Below are 25807 nucleotides of genomic sequence, written 5' to 3' on the forward strand. Positions count from 1 at the left end.
CGCCATGCAAGTCAGGCTCAAGTGAATCCTTCATTAATAATTCAGTCACAGCCAGACATTAATTGAGGAGGATCACTCTATAGCATTCCTTATCAGCCTCAAGCCAGAGATGGCGTTCCGGGTTTTCTTTTTGCAGTTGCGCTGTGCAGAGTCGGGTTAGACCGTACAACACCTGGAGAAGGAATTACATTGATGTGATATAGCAATCTTCTGAGATGCACAACGTGACGGCAAAAAAAGATGACCTGGGACACCACCAGGAACTCAGATGCCCTGTTTAAAACCATACACTATAAAGGAATGAGATTTGAACTCCTAATTGCACAGTTATCACACAAGTTTCTGTTCAAAGCTTGTCATGCCATGCAATGGTAAGATAAGAACATGAGCTGCACACTGTATATCCATTGGAATGCCAAAGATACTTAGGTAACAATTTGGATAGTCCATCTGCAGATGCTCTAGACTATCTACTAACCCTAGCTCTAACCTTAACCTGTACCCTAACCCTTATTCTAAACACTAATTGTAACCTTAGCAAGCATTTGCTTATCAGCAGATGGTTTGTTGATAGTATGCCCATTTGTAGAGCAGCTACAAATCGAAAAAACGGACTATCCAAGTAAAGTGTGACCAATACTTGTTGCATTAGCAATTTATAAGAAGATACCATGGAAAAGGTCATCCCTTTTCAGCATGGGACAGTAAATACATCCATAGTAAATCTACCTGCATTATGATTCCATCTGAGTTCATCAAGTGGAACACATTTAATAATCTGGACTTCCTAATCCACTGGAAGTGACACTTCATTGCAGTGCAATAGACTGGCTACTGTCAAGGGCCCACCCAGAGATGTCTATGTCACAAATGGAGAACAGTGCCAAGCGACAATAACACTGGTCAAAGACAGAAGACTTCAATTAAGGAGACAAGCAGAGTGATAGATGGGAGGGCTCATCACACACACACACACCAGGGAGATTGGCTCTTATCTTCTCACCCTCTCTAACCTCTCACTGCCTCCAATTAGTTTGGACAGTAATGAGATGGTGTTCAGTAGCTCAGAGGACAACACTTGTGGATGAGGAGGACTGCAGATTACATCTGGAGAGCCAGAAACAGGGACGTTAGCTGAATATCGCTCTTCCTCACCACTAACCAATGCCTCACACTTAGGAGGATATCTTGTCTCCATGACTGTCTGCGTTTCTGTCCGTCGTAACTCTTGTCTAATTTCAGATGTCCAGTCAGATAACTGTATGTGATGGACATCAACATCTGACACAAATGATCAAATTTCCAAGATCCCATATAGCCAATCAGGGTTGGTCTTTTTTTATTTTTTCCTTTCAGGTATTTCATCTTCCACAAGCCAAACAAAACGTGGCAGCAGGTGTTCTGGCTGACCATCAGCATCGCCATTAACAACGCATATATCATGTACAAGATGTCCGATGCCTACCAGATCAAGCGCTACAGCCGAGCGCAGTTTGGAGAGAGACTGGTGAGGGAGCTACTGGACTTAGACGACTGCTCTCCTACCCAGTGAGGCGACCACATAATCTTTGTAATATACGCACACACACACTGTGTACACACACTGTCACACGTACCCACAAACACACACTGTTCATCACATGCAAAACACTAACACACACTAACCAAAACACTAATAGATTTGTTCTTTACAAGTGTAGACACTGGGATAGGTAATTCCTTAAATGAAACAATACTTTAACAGTGCCAAGTCTGGGTTAAATGGGTTGGGGGACCAAACCTCCAGGTTTGGAGAGCAGGTCTATAGTTTAGTCGGAACGGTCTATAGATTAAAGTTTCTTTACTGAGGCACAAAGCAGAGCCATTGTACAGTACACATGTCTCTATTGTTATTGTCACAGGCTGCATGACAAAAACGCAGTTGGATAATGTACTGTTCAATGTGCAGATTTCTTTAAAAAAAATCTGGTTAAATATTGTTTCCATGTAGAGCAATATCACTCTGTAATGTAAATCTATGATTCTATTCGACCACCTATGGAGCAACATCGGGTGTGTTCTCTCCAAGATAGACCTGAACCACTAAGAAGAAATACTGTATGTGTGTATGTCGGTAGGTATGTATGTATTACAATACCAGTCAAAAGTTTGGACGCACCTACACATTCATGGGTTTTTCTTTATTTGTACAATTTTCTAATAATAATAGTGAAGACATCAAAACTATGAAATAACACATATGGAATCACGTATTAACCCCCCAAAAATATCAAAATATATTTTAGATTATTCAAGGTAGCCACTCTTTGCCTTGATGACAGCTTTGTATACTCAATTGCATTCTCTCAGCCAGCTTCACCTGAAATGCTTTTCCAACAGTCTTGAAGGCGTTCCCACATATGCTGAGTACTTGTTGGCTGCTTTTCTTTCACTCTACGGTCCAACTCATCCCAAACCATCTCAATTGGGTTGAGGTCAGGTGATTGTGGAGGCCAGGTCATCTGATGCATTACTCCATCACTCTCCTTTTTGGTCTAATAGCCCTTACACAGCCTGGAGGTGTGTTGGGTCATTGTCCTGTTGAAAAACAAATGATAGTCCCACTAAGCGCAAACCAGATGGGATGGTGTATTGCTGCAGAATGCTGTGGTAGCCATGCTGGTTAAGTGTGCCTAGAATTCTAAATAAATCACTGACACCAGCTCCTCCATGCTTCACGGTGGGAACCTACTCTGTGTTTCACAAAGACACGGCGGTTGGATCCAAAAACAATTTCCACTAATATCCTTTGCTCATGTTCCTTGGCCCAAACAAGTATCTTCTTATTATTGGTGTCCTTTAGTAGTGGTTTCTTTGCAACAAATTGACCATGAAGGCCTGATTCACACAATCTCCTCTGAACAGTTGATGTTGAGCTGTGTCTGTTACTTGAATTTATTTGGGCTGCAATTTCTGGGCTAGTAACTCCAATGAACTTGTCCTCTGCAGCAGAGGTAACTCTGGGTCTTCCTTTCCTGTGGCTGTCCTCATGAGACCCAGTTTCATCTTAGCTCTTGATCGTTTTTATGACTGCACTTGAAGAAACATTGAGAGATTTTCTGTATTGACTGACCTTCATGACTTAAAGTAATGAATGACTGTCATTTCTCTTTGCTTATTTGAGCTGTTCTTGACATAATATGGACTTGGTATTTTACCAAATGGGGCTATCTGCTGTATACCAACCGTACCTTGTCACAACACAACTCAATTATCTCAAACTCATTAAGAAGCAAAGACATTTCACAAATTAACTTTTAACATGACACACCTGTTAATTGAAATGCATTCCAGGTGACTACCTCCATGAAGCTGATTGAGAAAATGCCGAGTGTGCAAAGCTGTCATCAAGACAAAGTGTGGCTACTTTGAAGAACATATTCTGCTTTGTTTAACACTTCTTTGGTTACTACATTATTCCAAATGTGTTATTTCATGGTTTTGATGTCTTCCCAATAAATGTACAACGTTGAAAATAGTAAAAATAAAGAAAAACCCTTTAATGTGTAGGTGTCCAAACCTTTGACTGGTAATGTGTATCTACATATACATACGTGTGTGTGTGTGTGTGTGTGTGTGTGTGTGTGTATAAGCCCAGGATCCTTCCATTATGTTTAAATTAAATATGGAGGACTAGTCTGCACTACATTTCATTACCATCCCCCTTCCAGAGCGCTTGCCATCTTGCTGATGCTTAATACCTGAAATGGGAAATGTCCTGGTTACCAGGGTAATGCTTACTGTACTCAGTAACTTCATATCTCAGTCAATAGGAACTATGCAACTGGTCATCAGATCATATGACTGGCAGTCCCTATTCTCAGCCAATTGGTTCATCGCTGTATATTTGCAACATCATTGAAAATTCTGGATGGTGTGACTTGTGTTCAGGTTTTCAGACTGCAAAGGGAAGGGTTGATGATATGATAAATTATTCTCATTCTTGCCAATGATGACCACATGAACGTTCATTTGGATGAAGCCTACAGTTGCTGTACAACATGACTACCGTCTCCATGTGGCGTAGTCTTGGATAATCAAGAGCTGCAGGGGTCAGTTCAGTTCAACTCCAGATAAACACTCTGAACTGTCCACAGCAAACCCTCACTCTCTGACAGACCACACAGACTGTTTTCAGTTCAGTTCATCTGGTGATGTATGATGAGCCTCTGGCTCAGCTGGGGAGCGAAGAGCTTTTCTCCACATGAGTCATGCCAGTGTGGCCCATATCATCATATAGGCCCACTGTAGTCACATCCACTGTCCAAACCCTGGAAGCAAGCCTGACATTGATCTATACAGTATGTAAGTTGAGTTTAAATTAAACATTACATACCGTCAGCCAATAATTATCTCACTCCAATGATGTCACTAAAAGATGGAGAGAAGAAAACACAGAAGTTTGTCAATGTTAATCCTTACAAAGGGACCTAGGATAATGGATCCTCCTGATCTGCCATAATAACTTTGTGAGGCTGTGGTCTTGCCTCTTGTGTGGGGACAGAATAGCACCCCACTGTGCTATATGTTGAGCTGTTTTAAGTCAGTTAAGTGAATGTCACCGTGGATTAATAATGTATTTTTGGCCAATAGAGAATGTACTGTCAGTGTAAAAGTGAAAACAATGCTGTCAATTGTGTGCAATTCCAAAGTCCACGCATACAGGCCTATTTTGTCCCTTGGCCGATGACATACAATCGTGCTTATCTGCTCCTTGCCACTGTGACTGTGTTTTTGATGTGTGAAGTGTTTGGGTGATTTGTACTATTGAGGCAGAGTTGTCCTAGCTAGGGCACTACTCATGCACTTTCGATGGTCCTGCACTTTAAAGCAATTCAATAACGGTGTTTACTAAATATCCCTAGCTTTGATGAATTCCTATAATTAATGGTGGCACTAAATGCTTCCCCAGAAAATAGATGAGTTAATGACACTACTCTGAAAATCTGTTTTGTCGCAGAACACTGAAGGTTTAATCCTGTTTCATTGCTATCGCCTGTTTCCTCTAATTATTGAGAGCTTGACCATTCTATGAAGAAGCAGGAAATCCATTTTTAATAAAAAAGGGTAATTATTGTCTGAGTGCTACAATATTTATGCAGGAATGATTTAAAGGGGATCCACGAAAGTACACGAAGATGATGAATACTACAAGCCAATGAAAAGGAATTATATTCTAAAAACGTTATGAATATTTACCAAAATATATGATGTGCATATGCTATTGAGGTACATTTGTTTTTGTGTACTTATTAAGACAGTACAAGTGATTATAGTTCTATCAGGTTCTTCACTTTTAGGTAAGACACATGATTGTGATTTTTCACCTTTTCCTTTTCCCCAAAAAAACATTGTCGTTCTTGTGTATGTTTGTTTGTGTGCGATCACTAGTTCTGTGCACTGATCACTGTCTGAAAGATGCTCTGACATGCCATAAGTATGTTAATGATGCTAATAACAATGATCTTTTTTTCTGAATTGTTATATTGATAGACACCAAGAAGTATGCATGATAGTCAACAACCTTTTCAAAGTAAACACTTCAAAATCAAATGTATAATCTCTTTAAATTGTCTGTTTGCGGTATATCTTAGTCATGAAGTCCTTGGATGTGCTCTAAAATGTTCTGTAAGTGTAGTGTTACTAAGCAATGTCTATTAGGCCATATTTCATGTTATTAATACCACCATGGCCAAGTAGCAGATGACTCGTGTGGTGATCCGTTGTTGCTACTCTGAGTGATTTCATGAACCAATTATAATCAGGAGAGATGGAGGGCTGTTAACCCCCCTCCCCCTGTATTCAGTTTTAATCAGAACTGCTTTAGTTTAAATTCTCAGGTTGAAAATGTATGATCTACAATTTACAATAAGATAAAATATGACAGTTTATTTTATTGCCCAGCCATGTATTAGATATATTCTCAGTGCCTTTTACATAGAACATCTCATTTTCTTACCAGGCATTTCATGCCAGTATCATGTGGCAACTTCAGATGACTTCTGCAGAGAATATCTAAAAAAATATATAATTTATTCAAGATGGATAAAACAAAAGACAGTTTACCATCTGTAAAGTGCATCTGTGTTCATGAAATTATTTTCTCACTCCAGGATTAGATAACAAGGTTTATAGTTCAACCCTTACAACATTTGGTTCTTTAAAGCAATCTACTAGAAAAGACAACAGACATAAACTATATCAACGGCCAAGCCATATCCAAATCCTGAGGCCAGATATTATTATTTTTATCATCATTGGCCATTTATCATTTCCTGGAATGTCTTTGTGTCAATCTGATGTCATTGTAATTCCCTAGCTTCTGAGAGGCAATATTAATTTACCATTGCTCTGTAAAATTAATGAGGTCAGTTGATTGACAGCCCACTCAGTCTATTGCTACATGCCATCTTCTTTCCTTCTGGTATTCGGTGGCAGGTAGCCGTTAGTGTTGGGCCAATAACTGAAAGGTTGCCGGATCGAATCCCCGAGATGACAAGGTAAAAAAAAATGGGTAGTTCTGCGCCTGAGCAAGGCAGTTAACCCACTGTTCCCCGGGCGACGTTGATGTCGATTATGGCAGCCCCCACCCACCTCTCTAATTCAGAGGGGTTGGGTTAAATGCGGAAGACACATTTTTTTGAATGCATTGTTATACAACTGACTGGATATCCCCCTTTCCCTATTTACTGCTGTTTTCAGACCCATAAAGCATATAGAGCGCCAATACCATGGTACCACTCGTGCACCCGCCTCCACCCGTAGCCGTTAATGGGCAAACTGAGACTGAATGCGAGTAAGTTGGCTAGTCAGGCAGCCCAATGCCCATTGGGTCCTTTTATAGTTAGTAAAAAGCCAACACATTTTGTGAATGTTTTTCATTCAATACAGCCTCCACTCTGCATTAGTGATCAAGACTGCTGAAATACATTTTAATATGTAATCTACAAATTTTGGACACCATTTGTTAGTAATTTCCATTCTAAAACACAGTGGAAGATTACAATATGTTAAAGTGTAATGACAGTGGCAAGAAAATAACAAATGTCTTCTGTAGGCCTATCGTGCACTCTGGCAAATTGAAAGTCTAAAGTTGGGACCTGAAGATGTATGATTAAGACAGTCAAGTAAATTAGCTTTGCCGACCTCAGGGCTTCATTATTCGCTATTAATAAAAAAAAAATACAATAAGGTGCTATCAAAATACTGTAAAAAAATGATAGATAATATTGAAATATGTGCTCAATCAATGGTCAGTAGAAAAGTTGTCAAGACTAATATTAAGGGTAGTTGGTAAAATGAAATCTAGTTCCAGAATGGTGTATTTGACATTGTACTAATAATATGTAAATAGCTCATGTAAGCTGGACCAAACTTCCTACCGTATCGGATTAATTCTATACAACACACAAACTGCAATGTATGACTGCTCTGGGAATGTTGTTGAAACTGCTTCTTGTCCTGTGTGTTTTTCATCGGTGGAGGAAAAGTGATTGCTGTATTGTGCGTGTTTGTTATTTCTCCTCATTGAGTGTGTATGTAGCCTATTGTAAACCTTCTCTCTGTGATCTTCATGTTAACAGTACACCACCCTGATGGACTTTGTGAATCGTATGTATAGCACCTGAGTTTACACCATGTTGCTAATAAATGTTCACGATTTTATACACCACCAGTGTCAAGAGTTTATGTAGGCCTTAAAGGTTCCCTTAACAAAAGGCTCCCTTAACATTATACACCTTCTAAATTATACTTTTAGATAGTGACCAATATGGGCATATCACACAAGCACCCCCTGTGGGCTAGGTGCATGTCTAATGTGCTGTGCTGTAGGTAGTAGTGGGTGACAGATGGTCAGTTTAAGGCTGCTGAGTCATCAACTAATGTCTGTTACATTACCCTGGGATGTGATGAGCATTACACATTAAGTACAAACCCTTTAGTTCCCACTGGCCATGTACATGCAAGGAGCTGGACCTTAATTTCATACACACAACCATTTGATCTATACTGTAGCTCCCGTTGCACGGAAATCGAAACGTATCCATTAAGTGGAATTATTTTTTACACACGCATGCGGGAGAGCTAGAGAGGTGTGTGTGTGTGTGTGTGTGTGTGTGTGTGTGTGTGTGTGTGTGTGTAGGTGTACACACACACACACGACTTAACAAGTATGCTGTCCAGAATGGGCAGATTGGAAATCAGACACCGGATCTCTTTGTTAGAGGCCTTTTCTGTTCCCTGAGAATGACTGCATAGCAATGAGAGCATGCAGGTCAGGAAAACTGATTTGAATTGTTTAGTTACAGCCATCATTAAAATCCAAGCTTTTTCTCATTGCATTCCTTAAAGACTTAGCAAAGAAAGTCCACACCTCTTATATAAATGCATTTATTTAAGTTAATCATTTTTCCTCATTTAGTTGAATTTGCCATAACTATAAAACAATGAATTACAAGCGCTGTACACTAGACCAACTCACTAGTAACTGCTGTTGCTTACAGTATGTGTATATAGACAAACGTACTGTATATACAAAGATATACACTTAAATGTTACCTCCATGCTGCCTCCCTTGCCACTGATTTGAATCAATCCAATTTTCCTACAGCAGAAAATAGAGGAACAAACCGTATTCAATATCCCAAATTACAATTTCTTGTGATCAATAATTTGGTTTCAGTCATCATTTAGTCAATGCACGTCCCTCACCTAAACTTGAATCACAAATTGTATTGACAATGCAAATCAAATAAGTAAATAACTTTGGCACATTGTGCTATGTAAACATTTAATCCAATTAAAATGTGGCTGTAATTCTAAGATTTTTTTTCCTCCGTAATCCCTAAAGTGAACAGCAAACTTCATTTTCACACAAGTCTTACTAAAAAGGCTTTATTCAATACTTGAACAACCGTTGCCACCATGTAGACAATGTTCACACAAGCAATCCCATTTAGTACTGTAGGCCTCCCTCTAACCAGCTGAACTTTCACATTTGAATTGTTACAATTGACATGATCTCTGAAATTGTTACAATTTCAACAGTGATGTGATGGCAGACAGCTCATACCATGTGCAACTTGTCATAATCCTACTAAACCTCTCTCACATGGGCGGTTACAACACCCCATAGTCCTGCTCACTCAGATCTCACACTCTGAACTGCAGATACTGCAGGTAAAATATGGGATGTTACCTCTATCCCCTGCTCCACACCTCTTACTGTGGGATACCTCATCTCTTTGGCATTTTTGAAATGCAATACCTCCACACAAGTTAGAGATGGGAGCTGTTGCATCTGTTTTGTCGTTGTGATGCTTGTTTCTATACCGATGGTGGTTGGAGTCTCCCTATGTATACGAAGGTTTGACCAGAATGGTGTAGAACAAAGGGATATGTGCATATATATAATGAGGGCTCACAAAATACAGACAGCAAATATTACTGAATAATTAGTAATTTGCTATTCTAGAATAAATTAATCTATTGAAATTGGGGGCATCCCAAATGAGACAAACAATGCCATGTCAATGGATGAATCTTTGCTTTCGTAAGTCGTTATAGGCTCCTTTGGCCATCACATTAGTGGTGGGTTCTGCTGCCCCTCAGAAATTAACAGTAACGTTTAAAGTACCACATAAATCACAAGCTAATGTATTAACCCAATCAGAATACACCCGAAGCAGATGCGAGCTAAATGCACGACAATGATACTGAAATAAGAACATCTTATTGCTTTTCTCCCTTGAGTCCAGTTAACTATAGCCGAATGACCTGCCCTCCTTCGAGAAACCTGTTCACTAGCGCACAAAAACACATTCCCCTTTACAGTATGATGGATATCAAAAAAGGCAAAGACATCATTCACAAAGCATGCGTGCAATGTCGAGACAAACAAAAGGACAGGAAAAAAGACGCTCAAGTATTGGTACAACATGCAACACAAGGCCCTCCCATGTAAATGCTGTCTTTGTCGCTTACCTCAGATGAAGTGTACTTTTCTAAAATGGCAAATCACAAATAGTGACAATAAGGACTCCAATGTATACATACACTGTGTGTGAGAACATTTCAAGAACACTTCTAAGAATGGAAATGATGGTTCCAACATTACCCTGTAATAAACTCTTTACTAATTTGTATGAGGTTGTTACCATGGTAACACGAACACTGAAAAGGGAGAAGGGGAAAAAAATCAATACAGTACGTAGATACGTTTTTACTCACAAGAGCACAGTCAAGCAACGAGTATAAAGAAATATCAGTTCAATTTCCTGTGTAACTTAGTTGATTATTCTACAGTATAATTGAACAAAAAATTATTAAATGTCTGTTACAAATGAATCAATAAACTTGGACACTACTGCTTTTGCAAAGAAAAAAATACATGAATGATAAAAAAAAATGTTTTCCATCCAATTGTGATGAGAAAAAGAATGAAGAGTCGTAGCAACAAGTGCTACAATCTGATGACCCAGCAGCGACACATCAACACCCTCGACAACTCCTGGCCCCAAAAGTATCCATGAGAGACCCGCAAAGAGCATCCTTCTGATCAGACGACGCCCCTTTTTACAACACGTGTGACAGGAGCAGGATGAAAATTCTGTATAATTGTAGAAGAAAAAAACTGATTTTGTTCTCTTCATCTCTTTACTGTTCACTCTGTCAGAACAGCCCACCAATCAGTAGAGAGTGTTTCAGTGAATGAACAGTGCGTAGAGTCCTTTCCCTTCTACCAGCAGGACCTTTAAGGGGCCAAACCCAACTGAAAACATACCAAAACTATCAGCTTTCTTCCTGGGCCGTATCGGTCTAGTCAGGGAACCTCTATGGAATACGTCTTTTACATTCAACAAAGATAGATTACTTGAGAGAGGGAAGATTTCAGAAACGCAGTGAACTTCAGTGGAAAGAGAAATTTTAAAAGAATACGTTAAAAAAAACACACAAAAAACATCCAGAAAGTTAATTCCATTTCACCTGCATTAAGAAAAATAACATTCACTTTCCAGAGCAGGACTAAAGATGAAACACTGAGGTATATAGTTGAATGGAAAGCATCATCATCCCACTTGGTCTGTAGTTTCATATCCTTCCCTCTGTGTGTTGTGGCCCCTCCGGGGGCCTCCGTCTGTCCGTCCATCTGTCCGTAGTTGTTGCTGGGTGGCTCTAGTCTATGTGGCTCCTGGGAGGAGAGCAGGAGGTGGTGGTGGAGGAGGTGGTGGTGGGGACACTGTCTCTCTCTAGAGTTGGAGGTTGAGAGTGAACTTCCACTGCTGGTTGAGGTTGGGGCTGCACACTTCCACTGTCAGCCCCCCAGTGCGTGCACTGTGGCTGTCCAGGCACAGGTTGCTGCCCACGTGCCGCAACTTAGAGTTGCTCTCAATCTGCTCCCATTTCTGGAGACACACGAGGTGGGGACAGGAAGGGGGAGGTTGGGACATGGGGGGAAACAAGGGTGACATCAGTCACAGGTTTGTATGTACTGTGAGTACTATAATCATTAATGATTTCAATTGACAGTGAGTTTATGGTGAATTATCTACAGTGCATATCAAAAGGGATCATCCCAATCCATCATAATCCACATTCCATGGCAAAACTAAATGAATGTTCTATTACCATGCTAATTGCCGGACTGAGGTTAGTCACTTTCATTTACTACTACTACTTTTTGATCGATCTGATCCGTGGTGCTCAGCTCGCTCACCTGTCTGCTGTCATTTTCCCTGCAGCCCTGCAGCTTGATTTGTGAGCCTGCGGTGCGGTCTACCACCGTCAGACAAAGGTCCATGTGCTTTACTGACTTGTCCTTGGTCAGCGCCCATTCCTGCGGACGAAGAGTGGGACACAGTGAATTTGCTACATTGGCACAGTTTAGGGACTCCTGAATTATTATACAGATCCACTTCTAAAGCGTTTGTCTTTGTCAAGTGTGAATATGTGATGTATACATGTTGTATGTTGAAAATCACACATATTTACACCAACAGTGGCTGGACTCCCAGAATCCCCTCCTCCAGCTTAATATATGAGATCAATATGTTGTGGTAAGTGGGACATCAAAATACATTTCATCAGTATGAATCGGAGACACCCAACCAAAGCATTAGTTGACTGTCCAGCACAGAACCAACACTTTGACATGTGCACTGTGACCCTCTGAAAAGCTGCGGCAGTAATTTATTTATAAAGTAAACCCACCTCATTGTGTTACCCAGCCCAGTGCACAGCTTGGTTATGTGTAATGGATCTGAGCAGTACCTGAGCCCTGAATGATACCTGATTTCCCCCAGCGTTGTGGCATTCGTAGACCCCCACCACTCCATCTGCAAAGTGTCCCAGCGTGTCTAAGCAGTTACCTCCCTGCTGCAGAGCACCGAAGGCAATGTCCTGATGGTCAGGGACCCTGAAGGGCCAGACACACAGCACAAGTCAAGGGGATGTCAAATCACAAGATGCCACCCACCGCAGTCTTTCCCCTAGTTTAATCTCTAAATGGCAAGCAGCAAAGGCCCCCAAACTCTGTTCTGCCTAGATAATGGTAGGGGAAACAGTCAACAGTTATGTCTTTCCATTAAACTTTGTCCGTTTTCAAATAAAGATATTGCTGGTCCACTGTGGTGGTGTGGTCTCTCTACTTACCGCAGCTCAGGGTACACGTTCTCCAGGTACCACTTGAATGGCTGGCAGCCCAACCTCTTCTTCATTTCCATTCTGCTCTGAATGCTGCCAGACACACAGAGAGGAAACCCATGACTCATCTAATTACCAGCCATCTCAGAGAGACAGACTACTATCACTACTATAACTCGGTGTACTACCTGACCTTCTGGAGGTGTCAGAAAAAGGGAAATGTTGATATTCTATACAAGCTCAGCTGGGCAGTCTGCGATGCCATCATGGGAAGAACGGTGTCTGAAAGGACACTTACTTGCCATAGGGCACGTTTCGGGCCGAGGGCACAGCGGCGTAGTAGAAGTTCTTAAACTCGTCCATCCACACCTCTGCTGCTCGCCTTGTGTTCCTGTGGACGGACAGACACCACGTTAGAATACTTACAAAAATGTATCCTTCCTGGTCCTTCCAGTCCTTGAAATAGTCACTGATCAGTAGCCTAAAAACTATAGGCAATGTTATAGAACCTCTACTTGGACCTATTCATTTGATCATGTCTATTATTTCTTCAATGAAGGATGCCTGTCAAAATAATTCCAACAGGGCAAGAAAAAGTGATGAGGCGGTTCAAGCTTCAGAAAACACAGGAGGAGAGTGACAGTCCTCGACTATTTTGAGAAAAGAGCACACATCCTAAGACTTGGCAATCTGTGGGGTTTCCAGTGCTGCTGACAGACTGGCAGTGAAGGAACGTTCACTCACTCTCATCGCATTGATGAATCACCCTGATGTGATGCATACTTGAACAGTGTTGACACTGCAGGGGTGAAGCCAAGATGAGAGCAGAGCTGAGGCTTCTGCTCTGACTGAGTCTCTATTTTAATGACTGCAGCTCAGCTAGACTTGAACAGCAGGTATTATGATGTGAATTTCAGAGGAATGAAACAGGCCCTCTATGGGCTACAACCGCAAGTTATGTCATTTGGCTAGCAGGTATTCACCCCGCCGCCTCAGCTTGAATTTCATTGGATCTTGGAGAACGGTAAAGGGGAAAATAAGGGGAAAAAATAAGGGTAAAGTTAGTGGTATAACTCAATTGCCAGTTGTTTGCCTGTACAGTGGGTATTTTTTATGACTCATATTTCAAAACTCTAATGTACCGTCACTCTGGTTGGTTGTTATATGACAGTATGTAGAATAGGTTTTTACACATATTGGACCGAAGAGGGCAGACTTTAGCCAAGTCTAAATCACATCACAGGGACAATCAATAGTCACCTAGCAAACACGGTGCCACTGCCCCCAGGAAAGGTATATGGGTGCTGCTTCCTGAAGACGTGTCCCACTCGACTGCAGGGAATGATCTCTAGACTGCCGCCACACTGCCACACGCGGAAAGAGATCTCTGCAATGTCCAAGCACAAAACACACATATTAATATAACGGTTTATGACAAGGTTTTAGAGTTACATTTCATTGTGATATAACTTCCCACGGTTGGTACCTTCAATGTCAATATTTGGTATTAGGATCCCCATTAGCTGTTGCAAAAGCAGCAGCTACTCTTCCTGGGGTCCACACAAAACATGAAACATGGCATTATACAGAACATTAATAGACAAGAACAGAACTACATACATTTGTTTTTTAAAGACACACGTAGCCTACATATCACTACATACACACAAACTATCTAAGTCAAATAGGGGAGAGGCGTTGTGTTGTGAGGATGCTTTATCAGTTTTAAAAAAAACTTGGTTTACTGATTATTTGAGCAATAGGAGATGGATCAGAGTTCCATGCAATAAGGGCTCTATATAATACCATACACTTTTTTGAATTTGTTCTGGATTTGGGGACTGAAAAGACCCCTGGTGGCATGTCAGGTGGATTAAGTGTGTGTCAGAGCTGTGTGTAAATTGACTATGCAATCAATTTGGGATCAACACATTCTTTCTTCTAAAAAGAAGAAGTGATGCAGTCCATCTCTCCTCAACTATTGGTTGACATATGGACATCATAAACCAATCCAACAAAAGGTAGCGTGGGGCACACTTCCTCTCCCATTCCCCAGGCACACAATGTCAAACAACCTCAAGCGTTCCTAGTGTTCTGTGTCCTATTACCTAGATTCTCTCCGCCCCACACATCCATCATCATGTCGTACTTCCCCAGCAACTCAAAGTAGTCCTTGTCCATGACAAAGAGTCCGCCGGCAATCATGGGAGTCCTGAGAAAGAGGTAGGACCGAAAGTACAGTTCGTCAGGGTCATGAGACAAAACTGTGAGACAGGTTAAGCAAAGTCAAGCCAAGTTTAGCTCTCCTACAGTCCTCTCATCAGCATGTGATGCACAGAGCCTGGCCCTGTAACCTGGCAGCAGCAGGGGATGTGGTGTCCTGTCCTCTGGCTGTCTGGAGGGAAGAATACACCACTTCTGCTCAGAGGCCATTTTGTTTTCAAAAGGAAGAAATACATAATGAGAATCTTGAACTAGTCTGCTGTTGTTCTCTCTTAAATGAACTTTTGGGAAATCCATGGCTCTAGTGGAAGATTTCAGACTAAACAAATTATGAAAAATGACTTCTCATCATTTGGGTTAATTACCATCACCTAGCGAAGAGGAACAAAATGCATTTTAGGAAATTAAGGGCCAAATTCAAATTCTAGTCTTTGGATATCGATTAAATGTTGCCCTCTGTTGGTAAACCATGGTTCACTGAGAGAATGCATCTGGTTACTTAGTTAAACAATCATTTCTGTGAGCTCATATTGATTGAACGAATCAACGTTTTTTGCCCTCTCTTCTAATCTACAAGTGATAGAAATGCAGGAAAATAGGTCAATGTACTAAATCTATCCTTTAACAGCAATATCCTCATCAAATCTCTTCTCCCTTATCACCGTACACAGTTTAAGACAAAGCTGGATGAGATGATACGAACATCTTCAATCACCTCTGCCTTTGTTTACTGCACTCGCCGATGTCATACGGCACCATAGATGTCAGGGACAAAACAGGACTTAGAGGCTCAAAGAGGCTCCGGGTCTTTTTGAGGAGCATTGGCCCGTATTCCCCAGAGTGCTCAGTTCTGACGCTGCACACTGATACTGACATCTAATGCTGCCTACCTCAGCATCTCCTCCAGCAGGCCCAGATGCGTAGCTATGAATTATTAGTAGAGGTGAGGCTGGCAGGAAAGGGCAGCAGAAAGAACAGACAGAGCAGAGGGTGGCTTACTTGATTGGAGCAGTGGGGTTTCCTTGACGTGCCCTCCTCTGCTCCAGGGTCATATAGTCCCACTTGAAGACCAGGTTCCAATCAAATCCTAGAGGTGGAAAAACACACACGCCAGGTACAGATTAGGTTTCAAGTGATTTCAAGTGAATAAGAGTTGAGTCATTTTGACAACAGGAAAAAGCCATGCTGGTTGTCAGATGTAATTGTATTCCTACTAAAACTTATATAACACAATGCCTATCTGATAGATCACATATCTGTGGCATTCCCTCTATTTTCTTATGGCTGTACATAACAATTCTCATAAACCGTATAGAATACACAACGACACCGTGCTAATGTTATCTGCCTATATCCTTGGACGAATCAATCAAATAGCTTCCATTCCAAAGGGCATTCCCATTTTCAAGATTTATCATGTACTTATTCTCTTCTTTGCTTTCACACACATGCGCAGGCACAGCCAGCCAGCCACACACACCAAAAAACCTAGACATCTTTGGCAGAAGGTGACTTTGGGCACCGAGTGGAAAACTGCAGTGTGATTTTCCTAAAGGCCAGCCTGCCCTAGAGAGGAAAGGAAAGCTGCTGGCGTAGATGAGTGGGATTTACCTCCTTTGAGATCGGCCGAGGCACCTACGTACTGGAAGTTGTCCATGTTGATGACGTCGATGATGGGGGAAACAACTCGCGTTTTGTCCTGTTGGAGAAGTAAAGAGAGATTAAGATGGGACACAAAGATCCAGAGTGTTCCGCTAGATTTTGCTACATTATTTTCCAGGCGGTCCACAAAGACTCCCAACATCCAGGCCCCTCTGCCACCAAAACAGTTAATTTTAACCAAAAGAAGCCACAAAGTATTTTATGGGGTGGGCATGGGGGCAACAGAGGTAGGTGGTCTCTCAATTCAAACCAATTGTGAGACTGTCCACTGGATCTGAATTCAGCATTACTAAAGGACTGAAATATTCAGTAAAACTACTGCATAATTTCAATCCAGACACCGGATAAAAGCTACAACAAAGTTAGTCCAAACAGATCTACGGCGAGTCAAACGTTTGCCCAAATTTTTACTTAAATATATAGGCCTAACGCAGCCAGAACACAAATAGATTTCCAAAAGGGAAGTGGATGATTTGCTGAGAGTGACATAATCAGATGGATTGAATCATTGCAGAGCTATTCCAAGTATTTTGTTGGAACAACAGAACTACAGCAGTGACAGTGTTCCATGGAAGATTGGTCAAACCAACGGTGAGTTAGAGCTTATTAAATCATATTACTTGGTTTTTCCTAAACTGTGTTCAGACCCGACAGCAGTGTTGAAGCCAAGTGAACACAGTAAAAAAATCATGGAAAACTCAAGAGGGGTTGAAAGGCTGTGTTATTCTGTTTGTTTGCAAGCGCGTGTGTGTGTCTTTGTGTGTGTGTGTGTCTTTGAACTGTCCTTGCTGGGCAGGTGCCCAACAGGATGCACGTCCTGGTGCAATGCACTTATTTGCTAGCGGAGGGTGCGGCAGCTCCTCCCCACAACTGAGTGACACGTACAGTAGGTAATACTCTTAAAGCTTGTCGATATTGCATTCTTTAGTATCTCATGTTTACTCTACCTGGCTGAACCCCAAACTGTCCCTCTGTCTGTGTATCCATTTAAGAACCTTGAGTGTGTCTAACGTTACCTGTGCTCGTCTCAGCCCCTCTGAATCACCCATGTCTGTCAGTGTGTTTATCCATCAGTGTGTCTGTCTGGCTGTCTGTCCGTCCGTCCGTCTGTCATTGTGGGTGTCTGGCTGTCTGTCTCCCTGTCCACCTGCCAGTGTCTGCATGTCTTTGTGTCGGTCTTCCTGCCTGTCTGAGAAATCTCCAGGTGCACTCTCCTCTCTCTGCCAACACAACAACTCAACAGATCAGCGCAGTGAGCAGCTCTCAATGTCAGGTGTGTGTTCTGTGACTGTGGGACACACTGACCTCAGCCACTCTCTCCAGCAGCGGTTCCAGCCAGTGTTCGTTACACTCGCAATGGCTGTCCAGGAAGGTGAGAACACTGGCAGTGGCTGCGTCGGCCCCCCTCACCCGAGATCTCATCAGACCTGTGGAGGTGTCAACAACATGATGTAATCTACAAATACACAATGGGCTATTCATGTGTGCGAGGCTCTAACTTCTTTATCTAAGTATACTTATTGCCCAGCACCGGTTCTCTGAAGTTTGGGATGTGCATATCACCAAAATATGGTTAAAATATTAAAGTGATAGCTGCAATGACTGTACAAAACATTAGGAACACCTGCTCTTTCCATGACATCGTCTGACCAGGTGAATTCAGGTGAAAGCTATGATCCCCTATTGATGTCACTTGACTATCCAGTGAAGATGAATTGGAGGAGAATGATTTCTAAACCTAGAGACAATTGAGACATGGATTGTGTATGTGAGCCATTCAGAGGGTTAATGGACAAGACAAAAGATTGCATTTGAACGGGGTATGGTAGTAGATGCCAGGAACACCAGTTTGTGTCAAGAACTGCAACACTGCTGGGTTTTTCACGCTCAACAGTTTCCTGTGTGTATCAAGAATGGTCCACCACCCAAAGGACATCCAGACAACTTGACACAACTGTGGGAAGCATTGGAGTCAACATGAGCCAGCATCCCTGTGGAACGCTTGACACCTTGCAGAGTCCATGCTCTGACAAATTGAAGCTGTGTTGAGGGCAAAAAGGGGGGTGGAACTCCATATTAGGAAGGTGTTCTTAATGTTTTGTACACTCAGTGTATTAAATTAGTAAGTTTTAGTGAACTTCTGAAGTCATCTAGTATCTTTGCTGAAGTGCTAGCTCATATTAACTTTCTTTGATCCCGGGTTCGATAATTAAATTCATGCTTAATTGGTTGAAGGGGGCAGTGTGCGATTGTGGAGTTGTAAATGAGGTAATCAGTTTTGCAGAGATAGCGATAATGAACAGAGGACTGCAGCCAGGTATTTTTTGGCCCAATGTTCTTTCTATTGGACAGCACACAAAGCACTTTTCAAAAATATACTCTACTTTTTACAAACTCTTCATTGTTCTGGAGTGTATATTTTCTCCCCGTTGGCCCCTATAAACAGTGCTTTTCATGAGAATTGCCCTAACAATCAGGCCTCTGTTTGAAAACTCAATCCTTTCCGAGCCCAAATAATATTTCTCTGCTTTTACAAATGGCAAATCACTGATTAAGGTACATGCAGCGTTGGACAAGGTCAATAAAAATGGGATTCAAATACTATGATGAATGAAGCCTGACCACTCATTTCCAACTAACAGTTTTATTCCTTTTCCCATTTGTCCACTCACCTTCTCGGCGATCATTTCGAAGAACCCGGATCTTCTCAATCTTCCCCAACAAGGCTCCATCCTCCGCTGAACCACGAGACACCAAAGGTTATTAAAACAAACCATCTATATACATGTCAAAGAAACATCTACATAGGCCTTATACTGGGTTTATGAAGACTTCATTCAGTTCTGTATCATATAAAGAGGGACCAAAGGTTTACGCAGTGGCCCAGACACTGACGGACAACAACTCTAGAACGACTCAAATATCAAAGTAGCTTCAATCTATCTCAAAACACTTTAATGTACAACAAGAGACCTTGACGAAAACTATGGAGGGAAATAAAAAAACATATGATAGGCGTGATGTCTGTTAAAGTGTCTGTGGAGTGCACAGCAATCAAACCCCAAGCAAGAGGCATGTGCCCTTAGGTTCGGGGGTCACCCAGAGTTGAGAGGGAGGGAGGCTCGACAATGGTTCAGGACAGGGGCTTTAGTTTGCAGACTGGGTGGTGGGGGAGAGAAGGGCCTGGAACCTCTAAACCAGTGCCAGTACTGATCCAGAGTGACAGAGGCACAGGGCAAAAGAGAGAGCGTTAAGGCCACTCATCAAACAGAAACTCACGGTTGTCGCTGTAATCGTCCACCAGGATAATCTCCTTGACAAGGTGTGGGGGACTCTTCTTAAGAACACTGGAGGGGGAGGGAGGGAGGGGGAGGAGAGGGTTAGACATGGGTTAGTATCTCCAGGCCTAGACTGTGTGTGCGTGTGTGTGCGCGCGTGTGTGTGTGTGTGTGTGTGTGTGTGTGTGTGTGTGTGTGTGTGTGTGTGTGTGTGTGTGTGTGTGTGTGTACTCACCTGACTACGGTGCGGAGCAGAGCTGAGCGGGCCTCATTGTGGAAGGTAATGACCACACTCGAAGCAGGCAGCTCAGTCTTCCACTGTTTATGCCGGCAGCTGAAGGAGACAGGAAAACACGCAAATTCATTAGGGCACTGAAAACACACTCAATGGCCAAAAAGGACCAATTATCTACCTTTAAACAAGATTTTAAAATTAGCTGGTGTTGTGTGCTCCAACACGCTGGCTGAATAACTTTAGCTTTTGGAGTTTAAATCTCCGGGCCCAGACCAATGTATCGATCTGTATCCTACATAAAAATAGGCTCTATTTTGCACACACTCTTGTGACGGTTTGGTGAAGATGTGATCGACAGCAAGTCTTGCTTGCTTAAGCAATGGAGGCTCAGACAAGCCCCATAAGATTTCAATATGACAGAGATGGGCTAATCCGCTCGAGTCCAGTCACCAGCAGCTTCGGCATTGAGTATGGGTGAGAGCATAGAGGTTCCCCAAGTCAAACCCATCGACACAGAGACTGCCCATGACGAGCCCCCTTGGAGAGAAGATGGAGAAATGGAGGGACAAGAGTAAGGCTTTGACGTCAATCAATGCTTCCTAAAGGAGTTACAAGACAAGACACGACTCTCCCTTAGAAGGAATCACTCCAGGCAAAAAATAGCTGCTCATAGTTCCCAGAGCAGAGGTCAACTATGGGAGTAGTCCACATAGTACAGAGCACAGCAGGTACTGTATCATCCGGGCCAAGAAAAATACTGAAAATACTCAGTGTATTTTCAAATACAAATATTTAAAAATACCCCAAGCATTTGAACCCAGGTCTGGTTGGTCTTAGGGGTATTAAACATTTATTTGGAAAAAAGTAAGCTATTTGAAAATAGAAGGTGAATTGGACACGTCATTTGAAAATACTAAAATATACAGAAAATAAGTATTTCAAATATAAATACTTAAATTCCTTACCCACATTACTGTTAGGACTGCATTCACATTAAAGTTCACGCTGAAGGCTGCTTCTCTGTTCTTCAACCCGATTCCGGGTTGGAGCGAGCGGTCGCATCCACACTTCGGTCCGCAGGTAGTATAACTTTTCATTACATTTTCATTACATTTCATTATAGTACAACGGTTTGATTTGTCTAATCTTAGCAATTTCTTCTTAGCTAGCTACATAGCCGTCTTTGTATCAAAGATAATTGCGTAATTATCGTATTTCGTCGTCCTAACGTAGTCTACACTGCTATCTGCCCAGCAGCTAGCTAACGTCCACCGTCTACTAGTACTGTAGAAACTATTACACTCAACTGAACGACTCGATTAGTGTAGTGTTAGCTAGCTACATAGTTGTCTTTGCTGTCTTCGTATCCAAGATAATTGTGTAGTTTAGAGTGTGTAGACTTAGAGTGATTATCTTAATTTACCGAGGTTAGCTAGCCAGCTATTTGTCGTCCTTAACGTAGGAGATACTGCTAGCTAGCTAGCCAACAGCTAGCCAACGTCTACCGAATTGAACTTCAACTAACCGGTCAACATTCCGCTTCGCTCCACAGGTAGTATCACATATTCATTTCACTTCATTACAGTACAACGGTTTGATTTGTTTGATCGTAGCTAGCTAGCTACATAGCCGTCTTTGTATCTAAGACAATTGTGTAGTCTAGAGCGATTTTCTAGGTTAGCTAGCCAGCTATTGTCGTTCTTTTAACGTAACGTAACGTAATCAACACTGCTAGCTAGCCAGCTAGCCCCCGAATAGCAGCACTGTAGAAACTATTACACTCGACGGAACGACTTGATTAGTGTAGTGTCAACAACGCAGCCACTGCCAGCTAGCCTACTCCAGCAGTACTGTATCATTTCAATCATTTTAGTCAATAAGATTCTTGCTACGTAAGCTTAACTTTCTGAACATTCGAGACGTGTAGTCTACTTGTCATTCCAATCTCCTTTGCATTAGCGTAGCCTCTTCTGTAGCCTGTCAACTATGTGTCTATCTATCCCTGTTCTCTCCTCTCTGCACAGACCATACAAACGCTCCACACCGCGTGGCCGCGGCCACCCTAATCTGGTGGTCCCAGCGCGCACGACCCACGTGGAGTTCCAGGTCTCCGGTAGCCTCTGGAACTGCCGATCTGCGGCCAACAAGGCAGAGTTCATCTCAGTCTATGCCTCCCTCCAGTCCCTCGACTTCTTGGCACTGACAGAAACATGGATCACCACAGATAACACTGCTACTCCTACTGCTCTCTCTTCGTCCGCCCACGCGTTCTCGCACACCCCGAGAGCTTCTGGTCAGCTGGGTGGTGGCACCGGGATCCTCATCTCTCCCAAGTGGTCATTCTCTCTTTCTCCCCTTACCCATCTGTCTATCGCCTCCTTTGAATTCCATGCTGTCACAGTTACCAGCCCTTTCAAGCTTAACATCCTTATCATTTATCGCCCTCCAGGTTCCCTCGGAGAGTTCATCAATGAGCTTGATGCCTTGATAAGCTCCTTTCCTGAGGACGGCTCACCTCTCACAGTCCTGGGCGACTTTAACCTCCCCACGTCTACCTTTGACTCATTCCTCTCTGCCTCCTTCTTTCCACTCCTCTCCTCTTTTGACCTCACCCTCTCACCATCCCCCCCTACTCACAAGGCAGGCAATACGCTCGACCTCATCTTTACTAGATGCTGTTCTTCCACTAACCTCATTGCAACTCCCCTCCAAGTCTCCGACCACTACCTTGTATCCTTTTCCCTCTCGCTCTCATCCAACACTTCCCACACTGCCCCTACTCGGATGGTATCGCGCCGTCCCAACCTTCGCTCTCTCTCCCCGCTACTCTCTCCTCTTCCATCCTATCATTTCTTCCCTCTGCTCATACCTTCTCCAACCTATCTCCTGATTCTGCCTCCTCAACCCTCCTCTCTTCCCTTTCTGCATCCTTTGACTCTCTATGTCCCCTATCCTCCAGGCCGGCTCGGTCCTCCCCTCCCGCTCCGTGGCTCGACGACTCATTGCGAGCTCACAGAACAGTGCTCCGGGCAGCCGAGCGGAAATGGAGGAAAACTCGCCTCCCTGCGGACCTGGCATCCTTTCACTCCCTCCTCTCTACATTTTCCTCCTCTGTCTCTGCTGCTAAAGCCACTTTCTTCCACTCTAAATTCCAAGCATCTGCCTCTAACCCTAGGAAGCTCTTTCACCACCTTCTCCTCCCTCCTGAATCCTCCTCCCCCTCCCCCCCTCCTCCCTCTCTGCAGATGACTTCGTCAACCATTTTGAAAAGAAGGTCGACGACATCCGATCCTCGTTTGCTAAGTCAAACGACACCGCTGGTTCTGCTCACACTGCCCTACCCTGTGCTCTGACCTCTTTCTCCCCTCTCTCTCCAGATGAAATCTCGCTTCTTGTGATGGCCGGCCACCCAACAACCTGCCCGCTTGACCCTATCCCCTCCTCTCTTCTCCAGACCATTTCCGGAGACCTTCTCCCTTACCTCACCTCGCTCATCAACTCATCCCTGAACGCTGGCTACGTCCCTTCCGTCTTCAAGAGAGCGAGAGTTGCACCCCTTCTGAAAAAACCTACACTCGATCCCTCCGATGTCAACAACTACAGACCAGTATCCCTTCTTTCTTTTCTCTCCAAAACTCTTGAACGTGCCGTCCTTGGCCAGCTCTCCCGCTATCTCTCTCAGAATGACCTTCTTGATCCAAATCAGTCAGGTTTCAAGACTAGTCATTCAACTGAGACTGCTCTTCTCTGTATCACGGAGGCGCTCCGCACTGCTAAAGCTAACTCTCTCTCCTCTGCTCTCATCCTTCTAGACCTATCGGCTGCCTTCGATACTGTGAACCATCAGATCCTCCTCTCCACTCTCTCCGAGTTGGGCATCTCCGGCGCGGCCCACGCTTGGATTGCGTCCTACCTGACAGGTCGCTCCTACCAGGTGGCGTGGCGAGAATCTGTCTCCTCGCCACGCGCTCTCACCACTGGTGTCCCCCAGGGCTCTGTTCTAGGCCCTCTCCTATTCTCGCTATACACCAAGTCACTTGGCTCTGTCATAACCTCACATGGTCTCTCCTATCATTGCTATGCAGACGACACACAATTAATCTTCTCCTTTCCCCCTTCTGATGACCAGGTGGCGAATCGCATCTCTGCATGTCTGGCAGACATATCAGTGTGGATGACGGATCACCACCTCAAGCTGAACCTCGCCAAGACGGAGCTGCTCTTCCTCCCGGGGAAGGACTGCCCGTTCCATGATCTCGCCATCACGGTTGACAACTCCATTGTGTCCTCCTCCCAGAGCGCTAAGAACCTTGGCGTGATCCTGGACAACACCCTGTCGTTCTCAACTAACATCAAGGCGGTGGCCCGTTCCTGTAGGTTCATGCTCTACAACATCCGCAGAGTACGACCCTGCCTCACACAGGAAGCGGCGCAGGTCCTAATCCAGGCACTTGTCATCTCCCGTCTGGATTACTGCAACTCGCTGTTGGCTGGGCTCCCTGCCTGTGCCATTAAACCCCTACAACTCATCCAGAACGCAGCAGCCCGTCTGGTGTTCAACCTTCCCAAGTTCTCTCACGTCACCCCGCTCCTCCGCTCTCTCCACTGGCTTCCAGTTGAAGCTCACATCCGCTACAAGACCATGGTGCTTGCCTACGGAGCTGTGAGGGGAACGGCACCGCAGTACCTCCAGGCTCTGATCAGGCCCTACACCCAAACAAGGGCACTGCGTTCATCCACCTCTGGCCTGCTCGCCTCCCTACCACTGAGGAAGTACAGTTCCCGCTCAGCCCAGTCAAAACTGTTCGCTGCTCTGGCCCCCAATGGTGGAACAAACTCCCTCACGACGCCAGGACAGCGGAGTCAATCACCACCTTCCGGAGACACCTGAAACCCCACCTCTTCAAGGAATACCTAGGATAGGATAAAGTAATCCTTCTCACCCCCCTTAAATGATTTAGATGCACTATTGTAAAGTGGCTGTTCCACTGGATGTCAGAAGGTGAATTCACCAATTTGTAAGTCGCTCTGGATAAGAGCGTCTGCTAAATGACTTAAATGTAAATGTTCAAATGGATCTAAACCAGTCTAGTAAACCATCCCAGGCTTAACCAAACAGTCTTGCTGTACCATCTTGCTGTACCACAGACAACAATTAGGCTTCATACTTCATGTATGGCATGTAATGTAGGTCCCTCTGAGCTATGTAATTAAAATGAGGTGTCAGTAACAAGATACTGTAGGGAGGGGATATAAAAGACAAGCACAAATGAAAAACAAGCACAGCTGATGAGTTGCTTTGTATAGTCTACTGCCTGGTCCTTTGGTGGCCTCACGTGCAGGCCGTTCAGCGCCTCATAATGTAACTGGCTCACCTCCCTCATTAAATATGTATCCGTCAGTGTACACTGAGAACGCTTCATTAGAATTGGAGAAAGTGGCCAAAACGGCAGACAGCGGTTACCGAGTCCACGCTGGGTCAACAACAGACAATACATAAAACATTCCAATTAAGACCTGCGGCCTCCATGTCTCCTGCCATTCAAGTTAATGATCTGTCTGAAGATTAAAAGAAGCCAAGCAATTTAAACCGGTCAACAACAACAAAAAAAGGACACAGAAATAAAAGGCATCTGTTGTGACAAGAATCAGAGGAGGCGGAATCTCTCATCTAAGTGTTCGATGGTGCTGGGCAGACAGCTACAGGCAGTGCAGAGACAGGAAAGAT

At 43.5% G+C, this 25807-nt stretch overlaps 2 protein-coding genes across 3 annotated transcripts in view; one reads left to right on the forward strand and one right to left on the reverse strand.

Moving 5' to 3' along the window:
- LOC135523564 (piggyBac transposable element-derived protein 5-like) overlaps positions 1 to 3506 on the forward strand; it is a 36326-nt gene extending 32820 nt beyond the window's left edge. Inside the window, exon 7 of the mRNA XM_064950327.1 lies at positions 1357 to 3506. Coding sequence (XP_064806399.1) covers positions 1357 to 1552 — 196 coding nt within the window. The 3' untranslated portion in view covers positions 1553 to 3506. The remainder of the gene's footprint in view (positions 1 to 1356) is intronic.
- A 7426-nt stretch (positions 3507 to 10932) lies between these two features.
- The window catches only part of galnt2 (UDP-N-acetyl-alpha-D-galactosamine:polypeptide N-acetylgalactosaminyltransferase 2), a 96326-nt gene continuing 81451 nt past the window's right edge, over positions 10933 to 25807 (reverse strand). Inside the window, exons 4-16 of one of the 2 annotated variants that reach the window (XM_064950328.1) lie at positions 20080 to 20178; positions 19846 to 19913; positions 19239 to 19304; positions 17872 to 17993; positions 16516 to 16603; positions 15904 to 15991; positions 14790 to 14893; positions 13942 to 14068; positions 12980 to 13072; positions 12691 to 12774; positions 12310 to 12454; positions 11756 to 11875; positions 10933 to 11444 (exon numbers count right to left, since the gene is read on the reverse strand). In XM_064950328.1, the coding sequence (XP_064806400.1) occupies positions 11289 to 11444; positions 11756 to 11875; positions 12310 to 12454; positions 12691 to 12774; positions 12980 to 13072; positions 13942 to 14068; positions 14790 to 14893; positions 15904 to 15991; positions 16516 to 16603; positions 17872 to 17993; positions 19239 to 19304; positions 19846 to 19913; positions 20080 to 20178 (1360 nt within the window). In that variant the 3' untranslated portion in view covers positions 10933 to 11288. The remainder of the gene's footprint in view (positions 11445 to 11755; positions 11876 to 12309; positions 12455 to 12690; positions 12775 to 12979; positions 13073 to 13941; positions 14069 to 14789; positions 14894 to 15903; positions 15992 to 16515; positions 16604 to 17871; positions 17994 to 19238; positions 19305 to 19845; positions 19914 to 20079; positions 20179 to 25807) is intronic. The other variant, XM_064950329.1, reaches the window with a different exon arrangement.

This window comes from Oncorhynchus masou, chromosome 31, assembly GCF_036934945.1.
Source record: "Oncorhynchus masou masou isolate Uvic2021 chromosome 31, UVic_Omas_1.1, whole genome shotgun sequence".
NCBI classification, from domain to species: Eukaryota; Metazoa; Chordata; class Actinopteri; order Salmoniformes; family Salmonidae; genus Oncorhynchus; species Oncorhynchus masou.